Consider the following 13,549-nt stretch of genomic DNA (forward strand, 5'->3'; position numbering starts at 1 on the left):
CCTTTGCTCTGTTTTGCAAACTCATCATTTTGCTGAAAGACAGTCCACATGCTAAAGCCGTGGTTGAGACTCAGAGGTCTCTGTGGTGTCTGTGAAAGGAGAGGCAGTGTTGAGAAGTGGTCAAAGTCACGGGCTGGAGTCAGATTGTCCAAGTATGGATCCTGGTCCATTACTTGCTAACTGGGGGTCCCCATCACTTATCCTCCGTGTCCCTTAGTTGCCCCATGTCTAAAGCGGGAAAAATAATGTATATAAGTAAAGTGCTTAGAATGTAAGTGAATAAGTGTTAGCTAGCACTATTATGAAAAAACAACAGGGGCAGTCGGCATGGTCCTCTGATAACAGCTCTGCCAAGGAATGCAGATGCCCTTAGTTACTGCAGAGCACACCTTGCAGACTCCTCTTAAAAGAGTTAGAAGAGTGAGAATGCTCCAGTGCATTCTGAACCCAGCTCACTTAAGAGCTCAATTAAGGAACAACTGGCACCCAGCTGGCATTTTTTTCTAGTTAAATAACCCTTGACATTCATTCATGATGTTTAATTCTGTTCCTTAGAGCACTTAGTAGGCAGTTAAGCTTCTTCAGTTTTGGTCCAAAGTCTTCTCTGAATGAAGTACCATGTGACCTCCTTGAATTTCCCTGGAGGTGATGATATTGCCTAATTAAGAATGCCATTTGAAAAATAAACAAAAACAAAAGCCAAAAAAAGCCCCCAAATAAACAAAACTAGGGACAGTGGATGTCTCAAAATATCTAGAAAACAGTACACTCTTGAGTTCATTTGCAGCGGTCTCCAAGAGTGGAAATGTGGGACGGGTCAGGAATGAGGATGCCTGGGCCAGAGGCTGCTGCAGCGCCTGGCCCAGTGCCCCTTCCACCCCATCCACCACTTCACTTCACAGGCCTGCAGCCAGATGGCCCCTCGGAGAGCAGGGCAGCGAAGGCTTGAATCAGCTGCCTTTCTATGATTTCTCTCTTTCAAGCCCCATTCTGTGCCAACCAAGTGGAGAGGAGTCTACATGGAGAGAAAGCCTCGGAAAGAGTCTAGATAAGCAGCTTGCAGGAAAAGTTATTGTCCACTGAGCAGGAGCGGCAGGTCCAATGAGTTTCTGAGTCTCCAGTTGCGCGTTGTTTGTACGCCTTGGCGGCTCCTACCCAGCTCACACCTTTCTGTAAGGGTGACATGAATGCCTCACTTGTGTCATTTGTCTTTACTCTTATTTGTCTTTATTTTGCCAACTTGATCTTCTCAGCTTAACTTTTTAATGCTCTGTTTCTTCATTTACCCAAATATCCAGAGGAACTTTCAGAAGGTAATTGCTCATTTTTATGTCCTTGGTAAGGCAAATAGAGCTATGTTTGAGGTCTTTCAGTTCCTCAACATGAATACTTGATGAGATACACTTTAAGATAAGAAATGATATTTTAAGGGTGAAATCAGTGATAAAATATTCAACTTCACAGAAAATACTGTAAAATGAACATGAAAGTAATTAAGCTTTGTGACTCTATCCTTAAGTAAACATTTCCTTTAAACTTATTGACAATTTTCAGTTAGAAAAAATGTGCTTACTTCCCAGAAGATGGAATTGATATTGGTGCGTTTTCTTTATATCTTCAAATGTGTGTTTAAACACAAAGGTTAAGAAAAAAGGTACGTGACTGTTCCTTCTATGAACAAATGTTCTTTCTATATTATTTTAATGATCAGAACAGAATTGTATTAAGTGAAAAAGAACACGTTAGTAAAACCAAGTGTGTTCCTCAAAGTAGTGTTGTAAAAAGTAATTTGCAAAGGATATTTTTGTAACATTTATTCCTGGAGTTTATAACAATTTTTCTGAGATCCCAGTGGAAGCAGAGACCAGAGCAATCAGCTCTAGATGTTTCAGAGCCACTGGGCACAGTTTTCCTTACTTTCATCTCTCAGAGTCCTGGACAGTCAAAAGCAATTGGTAGCCATAGAGCAAATACCAATTCTATACAGAATGAACCATTTCATAAGGGAGAAGATAAAAACCCATCTCTAACAAAGAGATTAATTGTAGAATCTACAGGACCTCATATCTACAAGTTAAAGCCAACACCAGTTTATCTGTTTCCTTTTTTAAAAATCAGTTTTCTTTGAACATATTTAAAAATGTGTACCCCAATTTTTGTCTTTACTATGACTCAATATCTTTCTTATAACTTTAAATAAGGCTAGCATAGCTTTTTTCCCCCCAACACTTGCTAAATTTCTGAAGAGCGTCTCTGTATAGTCTGGTGTGTGTGATAGGATGGAAAGTGCTCAGGACGCTCTTCAATAGCCACCCGAGGATAGACTCAGCGGTGCTGCCATCTACTGAAATACTGTCACTTGAAGATTTGCAGACAATTTCATGCATCTGTTCTAAGTAAACGTCTCCCTCTTCTCCACATATTCTGTTCCTGCCACTTGCTGTGTTCCAGACAAGGAAGAATTTGTTGGCTATGGTCAGAAGTTCTTTATTGGTAGGTAATGATTAATAAGAGGTGGGTCTTTGTCACTTGCTAAGTTACATTCATACCATTATGAATGAGCCTGACTCTTCTGAAAGCTTCTTTTGCTAATGGACGTTCCCAAACTAGTACCTTGTTCTGGTTTATCTCTCTCTTTCTAAAGTCAATATTGTAATGTGTTGATCATTTATTATAGTTCATCTGGTTTACACTGGATAGCTCAATTATTTATCAAACACAAATCTTTTGTTTTCTTCCAGACTGTTCCATACTGTATTTCTCTTACTCTAAAGAAATCAATTCTCTGACTACTAAACTTAGTTTTTATAGCCCCATTTCCATAATCCGTCAACTGGGCAGAGCTTCCTGAAGGACCAGGCACATTCACCACTCATTTAAAACCATGCTGGGCTCCCTCCTTAAGGGAGACAGTGGGAGAACAACAGGGCTGCAGAGTACATAAAATAGAATGTTGGTTCCCAGACCTGGATGCACACTGGAATCATCAGCGAGCTTTAAAACAAACATGGAGCCACTTTTCTGCATCCCTTCCAGAATAATTCAGTGCAAAAGCCATTAGGCAGGCTGAGCAGGATAGGCATCTGCACAAAGGTGGAGCATCAGAGCCTGAGCAGGGTGGGGAGGGCAATTCTGCAGGGTGATGCAGCCGGGAGCAGGTGGTTGGAGCCAGAGTGAAATGAGCAGGGCAGCTGTCATCACCTGGGCCCTGATACTTCACAGCCTCTACAAAGATGCCCTTTTCATCCAGCGTGGGCTGGAGCTTTCTGCAAGGCTACTGAGACCGTGCATCTCCCATCTGGCACAGGTGCTTTTGATTGATACAATAAGTAGACATATTGAGGAGAATAAGAGCCAGATTTCCACTCAGAGAGAGGAGTTGTGCATATGGAAAGGGGGAAGGCTAGCATGAAAACTGTGTTGTTGAATTGGCATTGGAGGTATTGGTGTGAACTCACGATGTTCAACTTATACAGATACAAGCAATGTAAATGTGCATAGAGAGACAGAGGGAGGGAGGGAGGGAGTCCCTAACTCTGTCTTCTGAGAGGACCTGGGAACAGCTCTGAGAAGAAGCCCTGTGATTCAGTAGGCAGATAAAGCAGGGGTCTAGGAGTTCAGAAATCACGGCTAAGGTATCCAGCTCTACCAAAAATCACCACCCACTTCTGGGCAACCACTTAACCTATTCGTGTCTTAGTCTATCCATCTGAGAAATGTGAGTAATAAGCCTGCTCCACTGTTTGCACCCTGGCCCAAGCCGCTGTCCTCCCTCACCCGGGACACTGCGGTACCTCCTAACTGCCCTCCCCTGAGCCGACACTCACTGTCCCTACTGCTTATACCCTCCCCACAGCAACCAGAAATTCTTCAGAAATCAAATCATGTCACAACCAACTCTCCACCGTCCAGTGCTGTCCCATCCCACTTTTACCACAATCCTGCACTTGACTGAGTCTCTGTGTGACATCCCGGCTTCCTCTCCAGCCCCATTTCCTACCACTCTCCCTACCGCTTACTGCCCCGCAGCTGTACGGGCCTCCTTGCTCTTCCTCAAGCACTCCAGACACGGTCCTTTCTCTGCACCTTTGCGTTGCTGTTCCCTCCGCCTGGATTGCGCTTCCCCGCAGATGCCGCCTCACCGGGCTCCATTACTTCATTCAGACCCCTGCTCAACATCAGCTTTACAGAGACGCTCTGAACCACTCACTTGAAAAAGCATCCCGTCACTCTCTATCCATTTACCCTTCTTCTAAGCACTTGTTTTTGATTTCTCCTCCCCCATACAACGTAAGTTTCACGAGGAAATGGACTTGGTTTAGTTGACTATGATATCCCCAGCGCGGGGTCCAATGCCGGGCACACAGGGGGCGCTGCACGCAACGTGGAGCTAACGTTGGGGGCATTCTGCTGTTTTCCTTTTATACTGCTTCCGATCTTCCACCTTCAGACAGACAGGTACAAAAGCACACTTCTGGATCACAGTCACCGCATGCTCCGTCAGGTGTGCAGAAGGAGGCGATCCCCTTGCCCTGGAGCTCACGTTCTGTGCGTTTCCACCCTCGCAGCCGGGTTCCGCCGCAGCATGCGCCTCTGTCGCCGCAAGTCCCACCTCAGCCAGCTGCGCGCCAAGGTGTGCGGCGCCAGCGGCGGCCTCGGCGCGGCGGGTGCCCCGTACGAGGAGGTGGTGCGGTACCAGCGACGCCCTGAAGACAAGCACCGTCTCATCGTGCTCGTGGGTAGGTCCCCGCAGGCAGTGGCTCCTCCTCCATAGCGCAGGTCTCCTTCTGGATTCAGTCTTGCGCTGGGAGCAGTGGTAAAAGCAGGGCTCTTTAGGGGCCTCCGTATAAACACCTTTTAAAATATAATAAAGCCTAATTTTCATGTGTTTATAAATAAAACATTATTGATCGTGCTTTCATTATCTACAGTTGAATGCGGTATGCCATGCTGTATATGAACCAGTATAATAACAAGATATAACATGATGAGGTTATAACTGAGATGTCACACACACCCCCACACACCCCGCCCCCCCCCCCCCCCCCGCTCCGGTTTAGAATTTGTTCCATAAGCATAGATGAGTGTTCCCCTAGCCTGAATCATTAGTCTATATTAGAAATAAAAATCCTAGATTCATTTTCCTAAGAAATTTGTAACCATCTCCTTTAGAAGAGTGTCTGAAAGTCTTGACTGTATCTTTGATGCTAAAGAACAGGGCAAATTAAGTGCTGGGACGACCTGCTTTGTGACCAAGATCTCTGCAAAGCTGGTTCCCGCAGCAGTGGGAACCTACCTCTTAATGCTGTCTTCTCTATGCCAGCTGTGATCAAGGCAGGTCCCTTTAGGGCAGAACAACATGCCTTACAGCCAGGGCCAGCTACAGAATTTGCAGGCTGCAGAGCAAAATAAAAATGCAAAAGCCCCTTACTCAAAAATAATTAAGAATGCAGCAAAAGAAGAGCATTAAGCCAAGCACAGTATCCTAAGCATGGGCTTGTGTACTGCGTAGTCCTCTGACCACAACGTCTGCCCTGCCTCCAGCTGCACATGGCGGTGTTGACTCTATCTGTCAAGAAATGTGCCCCTGAATTCTGTAATTGTGGAGGCTGGTTTCTGGGCTGTGATGTGACTGAAGCTTCATTGGAAGAGAAAAGGCAACTTGTCTGAAATGATCTAAAATGAGGCCAGAGAATTTTCACAGCAATCAATATTAGACAAAGTTTGCTCACGTGACAGGCTTCTGCAATTCTTTGTCTCATTTCTGGATGTTGAAGAAGTGTGGGTTACTCCACGGGTCACCAGGAAAATCCCTGAGTTCTCTGGGGTTGTTATAATTTATGAGAATGGAAGCTATGTTATTTCCCTAAAGACATGTGCTCTCAAGTGTTGTCTTCAACAGAAGGACTAAAATGATGATTTCACCACATAACTATATTTATCCACCTCTAATAATTTCTGTATGTGACGTTTTGTGTTTAGGACCTTCTGGTGTTGGAGTAAATGAACTGAGAAGACAACTTATTGAACTTGATCCTAACCGTTTCCAAAGTGCTGTGCCACGTACGTTTACTTTTGCTTTCATAGATGTTCATGTTTTGGTAAAACTTTCTTTGCCTCCACAGATGTACTGATCTCAAACTTAACTATGTTATACCATCTTTGATATAAAAATATAAAACACAAGAGAGTCCTCAATATTTCTAACTACGTTTATTTTAATAGAGAAAATTGATTTACTAGCATGTAGTTAGCTAGGCTTTTAAAAGGTCCCCCCCCCCCCGTTTCTTAGCAATCATATAGATAACCTTTAAGGAAAACTAAATATTTAGCAATACTATTTAACATTCATTGAGTACTTACTATCTTCCCAGCAGTGTACTTGGCTCTTTAAATGCTTCATTTTATTTATTTAAAAATTTTAATATATGCATGTATAATTTTATATAAATCTATTAAGTATTAGACCATCCATGGTGGGAGGAGCGTGTGGGTGTAGGTGCTTCCCCTTCACTTCAGGACAAGAGAGAGGATCTTAGGGAAAGAACTTAAAGAGCATACTATGTGTTCCCTGCTGTTTGGGTGACACAGAAACCTGGTGTCAGAATTATGTCTGAAAAATCTAAAGAATGAGAGCTTAGAGGAAGTGGCCAATGGCTGTATTTGGGAAGGTAGCTGCCCTTTTAGAGTCTGTTACAGCAAAAGGGCTGTGATTTTTCCCAAGGACCAGATCTGGATGGATAATGGGAGAGGAAGTCAGGCTGGGGCTATCTTGGTTCCTGCCCAAGAGGAAGCTTCAGTAAAAGGAGGTCAAAAGCAAATGCCCAGATACCTGAGAGTGGGGAAGAATTCACAAATGACTAGGTGGACTAGAGATGGACTTAAGATACCCAGAGGTGGTGGTGGTAGGGTTTGCAAAATAGCCCACTACATCCTCTAGTAGGTAAAGAGCCAGATTTAAATATCGGCTAGTTTTAAAAGGAGCCAACGCAGCCAGCATCAGCATCAATTAAGTAAGAATTTTCCTGCCCTGCTGGTCTCTCCTCTCTCTGCACGCTAGCCGTGGAGAGTTATAAAACTGCAGGAGGAGCAGTAGAAATGCAATGAAAGGGAGGAGAAGAAATGAATCAAACTCCTTTTCCTGACCTCTGGCTTCTCTGACTGCAGGCTTCACTGGGTGAAGCAAGTCTGAGCCAGATGTGGGGAGAAGAAGCCAAAAATACAAATGAAGTTCATAATTTCAACTATTACATGGGAATGGAATTTTAATGATTAGATTGATACTGAGTTTTTGCTATGAGTGATAATGAACTTTTTTAATAAACCTAAGAGTCATCTGGAGAGTCACGGGAAATGCTAGATTTTCCTCCAGGGCCCGGAACAAACAAATGAAGTTGCTTTATGATCATAAGCCACAGGTTGTCCTTTCTGAGTACTGTCTACATCTGTCAGAATGGGCATTAATCTCGAAAACAAAAACTAGAAAAGCATCCACCTTTTTTCAATAATCTGGATAAAAATAAAATGCCCATAGAACATAGGAAAATTGTAAGGAGTATGGATAACCATCATTCAAAGAGAAAATGTGGCCCATGTTTTGCTTTTTTAAGATGAGTGAACAGTTTTACACTGAAATTATGTACCAGTTCACAGACTTTCACCTACTGTATAAAATACAGTCCAACACAAGTCAAGGAGAAAGGGTCATCTTAGGTTTACATTAACATAATTTACTATCATCTGAGAATTATGTTTAGTAGAATTTTTTTCAGTACAAAGTTATAGGAGAAATAACATAACTATAGGAATTCTAAGGATCTAGAGAGGCTTGAATAAACATAAAACAAAAATGACCCCCAGATAACATTTTCTTCTTGAGCTTCTTGAATGTCTGTAACTCCTTTTATCACTTAGGGCCTATTTCAAGTTCCTACTTGGTCGTTTCCATGTGTTGATATCATCAGGCATTGATCTATTTCATTATATTTTTTAAGTATTTTTTAATTTTTAATTCTTAAAATTTCATTCTTAAACTTTTTCAAATGTGAATACACAATTTTTTTCCTGAATAAAGAGAATTTGTTGAAATGCAGGTTAAGGGACTAGCAGCTTTGCAGTATATACAGGACTCAGAGTTGGAACTGTGTCTTTCTACAAACCTAACATGACAGCTGGGACATAAACACTCAGTAGACGTTAGCTGAAGAAATGGCTGAGCAGACAATGAATCACTTGCAGGTATTCAATGAACTCCTGTGTTCTACACCAGGTACTATTTAAGTTGAAGAATCTATAGTCAAAGTAACTATATCAAAGAATCAGATTGAATCCAGACTCCACCAATCTTTCCTTTCGGGAGATCCCTGAAACTAATCACCGTCTTACTTGGATATTAATGCATCTGTGCAAGACTGCAGATGGTCATGGGCTTTCTCCATTTCATATCTGAGATAGGCTGCTTTAGTAGAAGACATTAGGAGGAATCAGGACACCTAGGTTCTTGTTTTTAACTTTGCTTTTCATTCATCTTCTGAATGTGATCAAGTTAGTTACTCTCTAAAATCTTCAGTTATCAGTACATCATGGATAGTAACATTTCACTTAGCTAGGAGTATAGGGATGAAATGAGAGCCTGGGAAATGTACTATATAAACATAAGATATTGCTGGTTTTGCTACCTGGGGCCTTAGGCATCTTAGGGCTCACATGTAGTTCACTACTTCTTGTTTTGAAGTAATAGCAGGAGTTCCTTTAGGGCCTCCCTATCCTGGCTTAATACACAATACCTTCTTGTCTAGTCTACACTGTGAGCATTTAACAAAAGTTAATAGATTAACTGATTTTGATGTGAGAATGTCGACTTCCTTATCACCAATTGAGTCTCCCTCCTTTTGGTTCCAGCATTTTTATTCATTTATCCATCTGTTTATGCATTCATTTATTTATTTTGATTAGACATCTTTATCCAGATGCAAACTGGTAATAAATCAAAACATTTTGAAGATCATAAAGCCTTTTAAAAATGCTCTTTTTTGATAGATACTACTCGTTCCAAAAAGAGTTATGAAATGGATGGCCGTGAGTATCACTATGTGTCGAAGGAAACATTTGAAAGCCTTATGTACAGTCATAGGTAAGCTGGACATTCAGAATCTGATTCTCCTTTCTGGTTGTTTTACATTCAAAATAGATTCCTTATTTTTATGCACTGTCCAAAACTTCTGAGGTAATTTCTTTTTGTTTCTGAAAAATTAAGCAAGGGAATGGATGTTGATATACTGATACACCAATGTTTTGAATTTGGAGAGGGAACAGAATTGTTATGAATTATTAGAGAATTTGAAGTAGTTGAAGTAGTTAAGACCTAAATCTCCTAATATATATATTTTTTCCTGTCCAATATCCACTAATTCCTTTCATGCTAGCAAGATCCACATATTTTATTCTCTTCTCTTGGAGTTTATGTTCATGTTATTACTAATAATCTTTTATTCATAGAAAGAGTTCTTGTTTTCTTCATCCCACCCTTGCAGGATGCTTGAGTATGGTGAGTACAAAGGCCACCTGTACGGCACCAGTGTGGATGCTGTTCAAGCAGTCCTCGATGGAGGAAAGATCTGTGTCATGGACTTAGAGCCTCAGGTAGGTCTGTGGTGGAAAATTTCCCCCTCCCGAAAGTAATGAGTGCATGTCATCCGTTTTGTGTACGTGCTGTAGGTTGTAGTTGAGACACTTTATTCTGTTAGCCTTTTAAAGATGAGACCACTTCCCATATCTAAGGACCAGGACCTTAAATGAAAGATCAATTGTGAATATCTTGTCTTTAGTTGGGGGGAACAATCTAGACTCTCAGACACAAAAACAGAAGTGGGTAGCCATAGAGAAAACTGAGAATCTTGCTTTGACCTTGATCAAAAGGCATGAAGGTAACTTCTTGTGGAGGGAATACGTTGCTTTACCCAAGGAGGTAAAGTTCCTATGTTATTGTATCGCTAGCTGCCTCCCTGAGACCATATGTGGAATAGGGCAGGAGTGAGTGAGTTAAGGAAAGATAAAGAACATACAATGTGTAGTCCAAATTTTTATAATCCTTGTATTTTCTTTGTGTTTTCTGTAGTCATTTAAAGATATATCTTGTGTGCTAAAGAGAATCGGGGGACGAGATTTGTTCTTACTGTTCTTATTTGGGTCGAAGCTGGTGGTCAGTGTGAAGATGTCAGTAGCAGCCAATGTGAAACAATGGCAAGAAAAAAGGGAAGGAGGGTGAAACAGAGCTTATCAGCCTTGAGAGGCTGTCTTTGTCTCTCCCTATGAGATCATGTATAGGATCCTGTTCTCAGATTTCAATAAGGGTGTCAATGGCTAGTAAAAGGAAGAGCCAGGATTTGAAATTAGTTTTGATTCTAGAGCTCCATCTCTTAATTATTAAAATGTTTTTTTAGCACTTGGGAGCCCATGAGAGTATACTCTGGCTAAAAATAACCGCTAATTTCTAGTCTTAGAAATTTCGAGAACATTCATGTTGACTCTAGGAAATTAGGCCTTCTGTTTTTAGATCTGTCAGCCTAATACTCTTCCAACAGAGGTGTTTTGGCCACTAGGAATTCTGATATTAAATGTGCACTTAATTTTTCTGTTTAGGGTATTCAAGTGGCTCGAACCCATGAACTGAAGCCTTATGTCATATTTATAAAGCCATCTAGCATGAGTTGTATGAAGCGATCTCGGAAAAATGCCAAGATCATTACAGACTACTTTGTGGACATGAAGTTCAAGGTAAGATACAGAGGAAAAGGATGAAAGTGTTTTTTTTCTTTTTTTCCCAGTCAAAAAAATCACTGTACTGTTTCCACAGCATCCCTATGTTAAGGAATATAATTTTTGTTTCTAATGAATAATGCCCTTATGATTTATCCTTTTTACTGGACATCATTTATATATGTTAAAATAAAATTTAATACCTATTATGATGCTACTTTTATTTTCTTTCTCCTCTTTCTGGGTCTAGTTTTTAAAAAAAGCCCCCAATTTGCAAAGACACACAAAAATTGGGTGTTTGTATTTAAAATGGGTTATTTATTTTATAAAAGCATTTGAGTTTACATTAAAAATGCTCCAATTATCTCATCTGTAATATGAAATATCCAAGTATATATATTAAAAACACAAAAAATGTTTATTCATGATTTTGGTGAAAAAAATAGGGGGCCAATCCAGGTGGGATTAATCAGTGAACTCTTCCTAGGTGATTTTTTCCCCCATATATATATTTCCCCCTCCCCCATTAAATCCACTTTAAATATTTTAAGTCAAACATACATTCAGCAAGGTGTATAAATCGTAAGTGTACAGCTCACTGAATTTTTACATGTGTATGCACCCAGGTAACCATTACCTAGATCAAGATATTACATTCTCTTATTTTTGTGTGTGGTAAAAAAAACATAAAACACAAAACTTACCATCTTAACCATTTTAAGTGTACAGTTCAGTAGTGTTAAGCCTATTTATATTGTGAAACGGATCTCCAGAACTTTTTCATCTTGCAAAACTGAAATTAAACATATGGACTGTTACACACATTTACATGTCATCCTTACACAGGGGCCATGCTAATCTCTACATTGTTCCAATTTTAGTATATGAGCTGCTGAAGTGACCATGGGGTATTTTTATATTATCCTTTATCTCTTATTTTTATCTTCATTACTTTTTCAATGATTACTGTATGACAGTTTGATTCTCCAGTTTGCATTTCAGACAGTGTGGAGTCTATGGATATATTCTCTGAATCTTATGGGCATTTAAAATTCTGTTCTCATTTTTATGGCAATCTAAACAAATTAACAGAATTGTTTCTGGATCATGTGTATGGTCACCTTTTAAAGGAGCACTACCACAAGATCTCAGTGCCTGCATTTGTATTTGTGTTTATGATTGCATTGGCAACAAGTTGTACTATTTTAATTAATGTGGACAAATAAGAAAATAACAGCAATGAATTTAATGTATTAGTGCTAACTGAAGGCCAAATGACCTCGACTAAACGAACTTTTCACAATAGTAGAAATAGACAATAGGTGAATTCGGTCATCGTGAAGCAAACAGTAATTTAATTATATACCTGATTTCAAAGAACCAGGTCATACCATCCTCATTGTCAAAGTGGCCATTTTGTATCTGCAAAATAACGTCATTCTTATCAGATTAACGTTCACTTGAAATTTAAGTTTTATTTATATTCAACTGGTAAAATTTCTCTGGTTTTATGTAGTATATGATTTGAAAGCTTCAAGTGTTATGATAATAGAATATAATTTAAGTCCAATTAGGAGGCTGAGAGGATTGGTCTGTCTACAAACTGTTACTCAATTTTGGAAAAAACGTGACCTGGGAGACATTAAGTAAGACTAATGATAGAAACATAAGTTATGTGGTTTAGAATGGAAGACATCGATATGACCTAATTGTTTTTATGAATAGCCATACAACGGAACGTAATAGCGTAACAAACTGCATATTAAGTCTATTCATCTCTTTAAGTTGGTGCTATGCGTGTTTTTCTATTTCTCCTAAAGGATGAAGATCTACAAGAGATGGAGGATTTAGCCCAAAAAATGGAGACTCAGTTTGGTCAGTTTTTTGATCATGTGATTGTGAACGACAACCTGCATGATGCACGTGCCCAGCTGTTGTCTGCAGTTCAGAAGGCTCAGGAAGAGCCTCAGTGGGTACCAGCAACATGGGTTTCCTCTGATACTGAGTCTTAAGGAGGCCTTCTGTTTAATAGTGGAGTTTTAAGAATGTTCATCTGTTACAGAGAGCTGGCAAAACAGCTGTAAACTAAAACAGCAGTATTGTATTTGCCCTATTATAATACGTGCAACTTCAAAAGTGCTGCAGTTTGTTAATTAATCTTATTTGAAAAAAAAAAAAACGTGTATTGCATGGTTATGTAGAGTTTGGCTTTTCGGCTTTTAGAAAAAAATGTTTTCCTTTACCTCATATGCAGCAATTGGTAGGAATATGAATAATGTTAAGGCCCCCGACTATGAGAACTTTTCATAGATTTCATATGGTCTTTGTATGATTCAGATTAAAAGAGCTTCCCGAAATAAAATTAGTATTTAATTTCAGAAACTGTATTTACCTTATGAAACTTGTTTTATGAATATGGGTTTTACATAAAGTGCCCACTTGACTAACTCTGCAAGAAAGGGTTAATACACACATTTCACATCTAACATCAGAAACAGCACTGTTATCGTCATGTTACACATTAGGCTACGAGGAAAAATGCTTCTTTTGATCAGAACTGTAACAATCATTAATTTTCCCCAAAGCCAATATCTACATTTATGCCTAAATTGGGAAAGAGCAATAGTTTTTAGTGCTAGAGACCAATATGTGAGAAAACCATGGGGTGAGGATGTTAGTCCAGGAAGTCTTGTTTTTCTTTCTTCCCTAACCCAGGCGCCCTTCCTGCCCCGATCTGTTCCTCTTCTACATCATTCCCTAACTTTCTCCAGATGCACGCCATCTCCCTGCT

General features: G+C 40.0%; 1 protein-coding gene and 1 non-coding gene across 2 annotated transcripts in view; one reads left to right on the plus strand and one right to left on the minus strand.

Moving 5' to 3' along the window:
* The window catches only part of MPP4 (MAGUK p55 scaffold protein 4), a 34,224-nt gene extending 21,410 nt beyond the window's left edge, over nucleotides 1-12,814 (plus strand). Inside the window, exons 14-21 of the mRNA XM_010991728.3 lie at nucleotides 1,299-1,313; nucleotides 2,452-2,493; nucleotides 4,569-4,739; nucleotides 5,983-6,063; nucleotides 9,040-9,133; nucleotides 9,534-9,642; nucleotides 10,642-10,776; nucleotides 12,579-12,814. Of these exons, the coding sequence (XP_010990030.3) occupies nucleotides 1,299-1,313; nucleotides 2,452-2,493; nucleotides 4,569-4,739; nucleotides 5,983-6,063; nucleotides 9,040-9,133; nucleotides 9,534-9,642; nucleotides 10,642-10,776; nucleotides 12,579-12,770 (839 nt within the window). The 3' untranslated portion in view covers nucleotides 12,771-12,814. The remainder of the gene's footprint in view (nucleotides 1-1,298; nucleotides 1,314-2,451; nucleotides 2,494-4,568; nucleotides 4,740-5,982; nucleotides 6,064-9,039; nucleotides 9,134-9,533; nucleotides 9,643-10,641; nucleotides 10,777-12,578) is intronic.
* Nucleotides 11,560-11,661, minus strand: LOC116153221 (U6 spliceosomal RNA). The gene has a single exon (XR_004137004.1). It is a non-coding gene; the product is annotated as a U6 spliceosomal RNA (small nuclear RNA).
* Nucleotides 12,815-13,549: the final 735 nt, after the last annotated feature.

This window comes from Camelus dromedarius, chromosome 4 (assembly GCF_036321535.1).
Source record: "Camelus dromedarius isolate mCamDro1 chromosome 4, mCamDro1.pat, whole genome shotgun sequence".
Taxonomy (NCBI): domain Eukaryota; kingdom Metazoa; phylum Chordata; class Mammalia; order Artiodactyla; family Camelidae; genus Camelus; species Camelus dromedarius.